The sequence below is a fragment of the Eptatretus burgeri genome, chromosome 12, assembly GCF_056783735.1.
Source record: "Eptatretus burgeri isolate ZD-2024b chromosome 12, Ebu_testis_v1, whole genome shotgun sequence".
NCBI classification, from domain to species: domain Eukaryota; kingdom Metazoa; phylum Chordata; class Myxini; order Myxiniformes; family Myxinidae; genus Eptatretus; species Eptatretus burgeri.
In genome coordinates this window covers 878,857-885,000 of record NC_140972.1, presented here as the reverse complement: position 1 = coordinate 885,000, position 6,144 = coordinate 878,857, and the positions used below count along the sequence as shown (strand labels likewise).

The 6,144-nt window shown below is 43.9% G+C and overlaps 1 protein-coding gene across 1 annotated transcript in view; it reads right to left on the bottom strand.

Moving 5' to 3' along the window:
* Positions 1–6,144, bottom strand: part of EIF3J (eukaryotic translation initiation factor 3 subunit J) — a 72,766-nt gene that overhangs the window by 36,783 nt on the left and 29,839 nt on the right. Inside the window, exon 5 of the mRNA XM_085849224.1 lies at positions 3,688–3,784. Coding sequence (XP_085705350.1) covers positions 3,688–3,784 — 97 coding nt within the window. The remainder of the gene's footprint in view (positions 1–3,687; positions 3,785–6,144) is intronic.

Below are 6,144 nucleotides of genomic sequence, written 5' to 3'. Positions count from 1 at the left end.
TTATTTCTTGGAGTAGGAGGCTACCATTAAAAAGTAGCAGGTTACCATCACCGTGAGCAAAGCGAGCGCAGCTGTATGGCCGGGGTCCAGGGCCTGCTTAGGGCCCTAGAAGCCAGAAGATCCTAGATGGCTGGAGATGCATTCTAGCACGATTTCTGACATGAAATAGTTCTCATGTTATCATGCTGTTGGGGTGGAAAACTCCACCAAAACAAGTAGTTAGGCCTGTACTGGATGTAGTTGCATTAACATAATGACTGACTGACTGGTTGACTGAAATTCAGCTATACTGTATAGTTCGTTCAAGCAGCATTTAAACAAGGTTCATTAATTTAAGGCCATGGTTTAGGGCACACCAAGATGTCTGGAAGATGGAGTAGCTAAGCACTTTAAAAGAGTCATTTTAGCAACATTTGGGCCATACCTTAGTTCTTAATAGGGAGATGATACTGCACATGGTGGAGTACAGTGAGCAATCTGAAGTAAGTGTGTGACATAATAGTGTAGACGAACTAGCATTCATTAAGGAAACCATATTCCATTTCTCGGATTTCAAAACAGGGGATGTAGATATTTTGGGGTGACAAAAATAAAAAATAAAAAATAAAAATCGAAAAATTGGCACTGAAGTAAGTAGGCGGCGACCTTTGACATTTTTTCTCTGAGTAGACGGCTGCGGGTCGCCGGTAACCGGCTTCTCAGGAAACCCCTGGGAATTTGGTAATTTAGCAAGGGTGCTGGTGATAACCCACAAACTCTTTGCAAAAGAGACTGTGGGATTACTTTAGGCTATTGAATTTGAAGTTCAAAGCATTAGAAAAAATAAATTTAATGATAAAATAAAATTAAACACAGTATCAAAGTTAAAAAATAATAATAATAATAATAATAAGAATAATAATAATATAAGAAGAATAAATTCTTGCACAACACTTTTTATTATAGCACATATTAGTGGTGACAGTTTTAAGGATTATGAAAAAACTGCGAGGGAGGGAAGGGATCTCTCCAAACATTTAACACATCCCATTCAAGCCACCATTTAAAGTGGAATCTTGGACACGTTTCTTCAGAATTTTGGTTTCTGCCTTGTTTGTTTTTTTGCAATCCCAATTGAAAATTATGAGATCTTCTTAAATGATAATTTACTTATAAATTATTTATTTCATTTCTTTTAAACTACAAACTAATCAGAATTACTGTTTATAATCAGAATGGAAATTCACAACAGGAAGGTAATAAAAAAATTACACATCATCTTGAATGACCCAATGTCCTATAAGAGAGAAAAAGTTGCACAGCAGCTTTTTCATTGACACCAGAAACACCAAATTTTACAATATGGAACACAAAAAAATAAACTAGAAAGTATTCCAAAATGAAAAGTCTATCTGCTTTGGACTCTAACTAAACTTGAAAACAGCAGCTAAAAAAAAAAAAAAATTGTGCATTTAATTAACCAGTGTTCTCCACATTCTTATAACATCAAGGTTTGTTGAAAATTTAATTTTCAAATTTACAAACAAACCTCAGCAGTTTCCTATTGTATGCTTGAGGAAGAAGGTGGCGCCATTTGATGTGAGTGGACCTGGTATTGAGAGAGGAGCGGTATTGGCAATTTTGATCACGAGAAGGAACTTAAACTCATGGGCCCTTGACGTTAAAGGCCCTGTCACACCTTGATGTTTTAGCCAGCGTATGGCAAGGTCTTCAAATGTATGTAAAATGCTGGCGTACGCTGAACTATTGATGTTTTTTTGAAAGTTTTGGGCGTATAATAACGTGTTGGACGTACACATAACATATTAGTAACGTACACAGAACGTTTTAACCACATGTAGATAACTTATACCAATGAATGCTGAGCGTGTTGTCGGCGTTCACAACCTATGCCCAACGATAGTCTAACTTAATGCATAGCGCCAGCGTATCGCCGAGGATCATGTGGTGTAGGCTATTCATAGGTTGCGGCTCGACGATTCAAATCATAACCGCACTAGACATCGAAGTGTGAAGCCGCTGTCACACCTTGACGTTTTAGCCAGCGTATGCCGACGAATGAAAAATTTGCCGAACCAAGCTCGCACACGAATACGTTATGGGTAAGTTTTGTATACGTTAATAGCATGCTGGCATACGTCGAGAAATTTTCAGCATGTTGAAAATTGACGTACTTGACGTATGACACACATTCCGCATATGCTGGCATAAGTTGTAGGCACGCTACGCGATCATTGACACACATCGACATACGTTACTCATAAGTCGAAACACGTCAATGTAATGGTTAGCGTCAGTGTTCCAAACTCCCTGGTTTTTTTGGGGGTTTTTTTTTTTTTTTTTCTTCGGTATGACGGTGATCTTGACACTTCGATTTCTAGTGTGAGCCGAACAAGTAATAATGAGCCGAAACCCCGTCAGACAGATTCCGTTCATTCAACCACCTTCACCAGCTCACCCACACTCGAGGGACATGAACTGGACAGGGCGTGCTTGCCCCCGCCTACTCATCCCCCACCCCTGCCCCATTCCCCCCCCGCCTACTCATCCCCCGCCTCTGCCCCATTCCCCCCGCCCCGCCTACTCATCCCCCGCGTCTGACCCATTCCCCCCGCCTACTCATCCCCCGCCCCTGCCCCATTCCCCCGCCCCGCCTACTCATCCCCCGCCCCTGCCCCATTCCCCCCCGCCTTCAATTTGCTTACCCTCACCCAACAATTTAATTACCCCAGCCCCACCTCTTCACTCCCTGCCCCCCGGTCTCTCGATTCCCCACCCCACTTGCCCCCGGGCCCCCACCCCGCCTCTTCACTCCCCGACCCCCGCCCCGGACTCTCGATTCCCCACCCCACTTGCCCCCGGGCCCCGCCCCCCTGTCCACCCCCTCACACTCAACCCCACCTAATTCACCCCAGCCCCTGTCTCTCGCTTTCAAGTTGCTTACCCCCACCCAAAAATTTGCTTACCTTGCCCCCCGCCTCTTCACTCCCTGCCCCCGTCTCTTCATCCCCCGCCCCTGCCTCTTCACTCCTCGCCCCCGTCTCAACGAAAAGTGTTTATTCTGCTTCAGAGTTGAAGGTTGACTATTGCCACTATGTGCGATGCACTCTTACAGGTACGAAGTTTCTTTCAGTCCAGCTCACAGTACCGAGAAAAACATGACGCGACGGCTAGGAGGAGCACATAATTGGTCCTTCAGTATTAATATATAGAAGATACAATGTTTCTTGTTACATTTTTTTGTGTCAAATTCACATTCTGAGGTAGTCAGCATGTGCAGAAGAGGGTTTTACATTGCAGACGCTATTTTCGAGGAGTGGAATTGCACCTCTCAGCGGCAACGGTCTGTCGACGACGGACATAATGACATCAGCGAATGACCGATGATGTCATGACGTCCTGACGCCTCTCAGCGGTGACGTCACTCGTCGCCATGTAAACGAATGTAAAACGAAAAGTGTTTATTCTGCTTCAGAGTTGAAAGTTGATTAATGCCACTATGTGCGATGCACTCTTACAGGTACGAAGTTTCTTTCAGTCCAGGTCACAGTACCGAGAAAAATGTGACACGACCGCTAGGAGGAGCACAAAATTGGTCCTTCAGTATTAATATATAGATAATAATAATAATAATAATAATAATAATAATAATAATCATCACTGAACAGCACTAATAGTCCCACATACCAAATGTTTCACAAGCAACATGGAGATCTGCCTCTTCCTGCAGCTTTTGCAATCTCAGTTTCTCAGCAAGAGCATCCTCAGGTTGCAGCTGTTCCACCTGTCCAGGTACACAGAGGATGCAAAAAATAAAAGGTAAATAGTTCCTCACACCCATGGAAGAAAAAATTAAAATAAAAAGACTCAGTTACATACTTGCTCTCCTCCAGCCAAATAACAACATAAAACAATGTCGATCTGTATGGATGGAGAAAACACACACACACACACACACACACACACACACACACACACACACACACACACACACACACACACACACACACACACACACCACCTTGTTTCAAAGACCACCTGCCTTCAATGACCACTGCGAGGTTCCCCCAAAATGAAATTTCTGTGAATGATCCTACATTAAAAGACGACCTGCTTGACGCGACCAGTGGCCACTTACTTCCTTTCGGAAATGGCTGTGCAATATCAAGTGACCTCGGAAGTTGAAAAGGGTTGCATGTAATCATTGAGAGAACTACTTTAATGCTGTTCAGTTAATTTGCAGTCAAGTACGGTCTGTAAGATTCGTCAGCGAGTGTGCACGCCAGAGCGTCAGCGAATGTGCACACCAGAGCGTCAGCGAGTGTGCATGGGAGAGCGTTAGCGAACTGCGCTTTTCGATATATTTTGCAACCTCGATTAGAAATTTAACATACACTCATGGATTGTGCTTGCGTTCTGCAAGCCGAAAAATAAATCAATTAAATGAAGAACTAGAAGGTTTATAGAACACGACACCCTTTACAGTATTATTACTTCGTGTACAGTCTGACTGCTGGTTGCATCATTCCTGGGAGCACAGCTGAACCACTGATGCAGTGCCCCGCATCCAGTCAGCCGATACTCATTTTGCCGACTTCAGAAGGATGAGAGGCTGAATCAGCCCAACTGGTGTTATTTAACAGCAAAACAGGGGCTCAAATTCAAGACCCAAAGATCTTTAGCCAGCTACCTCAACCAAGAAGTCAACACCAAGCTTACCACATGCAGTGTTCCAGTATAATACAGCACAGTGCTTTAATTTTAATAAAATAACGATGTTAAAGGTCGTTTAAAAAATTTGGAAGTTTACCGCTACTGAAGCAGTCTTGTATACATCACCCTGATACAAAGTAATAAGACGACATTGTCGCAATTCAGGAGATGTAGGCTTTATTAAATACCATTGAATGCAGCATCACTCGACATCTTCTTCACCCCAACACTAACATACAACGCCTTCTAAAGCAATATAATTGATATATAGCATGGCTCTTGGAAGTATTATGAAGGCGATTTGTGTTCCACTGTGTTCAGGTATATAATTCAACTTTAATGAAAGTTTAAAGAGGTCCTCAAAGGGCGGAGGAGCTCCTGGTGAGCAAACGGCCATCTATATCTAGTGCCCAACTGTGTCTGCAGACGTCCTCCTGCAGTTTGGGTTACTTTCTTTTAGGTTGGTGGTAGGATTTGCACTCCAGCGACGAGAAAACCCTTCACTCTGCAAAACACAAGAAAAGCACAAGGAAATCTGAAAACCCACTCCGTGGGAGTACCTCCTGTGCAGCTGCCCTTTCAAGGGCAGCTCACCGGAAGAGGGATTTAGGCGAAGATTTCGGGACCCCCACTCTGATAAGAGGAAATCCACAAGGTAACCTTCCCGGGTCAGATTGTGGTAGTATGTGTCAGGGTGGTGCTGAGGTGTCATCCACCAGACGGCGGTCTCCTCGAGTTAACCTGAGGCCCACCCTACGGGTGGGTGCCTGTAATGTCCTATCCATAAGAGGATGACCACCTGTCTCTGTTATCTGAGCTCAAGCGTTTGAACATCGTATTGCAGCACTCTCTGAGGTTTGGAGATCGGATTGCGGCGAGAACATGGCGGGTGGTTGCACCTACTCTTGGTCTGGTCACTCTGATGGTTACCATGCCCAAGGAGTTGCTGTAGTTGTGTTTAATAGGATGACAAGGATAATTAAGGTAACACCGGTCAACGAGCATATTACGAGACTATGGATTCATCACTTCTTGGGTGTCATTTCCTTGGTCTCTGTATGTGCTCCGACTGTATGATAAATGGTACAAGTATGGTAAAAGGAAAGACTTGTCTTTCTATTGTTCAGATTCATGTTCAAAATATCACATTTGATTCAAATAATTGTTCTTCGATCATAAACTGATATGATGGATGGACACAACCCAATTGCTTCACCCTGCTTTTCGCAGCACGTGCGCAGGGTAATGAGTGATCAGTAGGAGCTCTTCATGTATGTGCATTCAAAGCTCTGCCCCTCTCAGAGCTGAGGGAGTGATGCACCGCTGTCACGATGCAAGCTTCACCGTTTTCCTGGGCAACAGAGTGAGGCTCCACCTGCTGACTTTTGCTTCAGGATATTTAGACAATTGTGATTTTTGTTTTCTTGGATC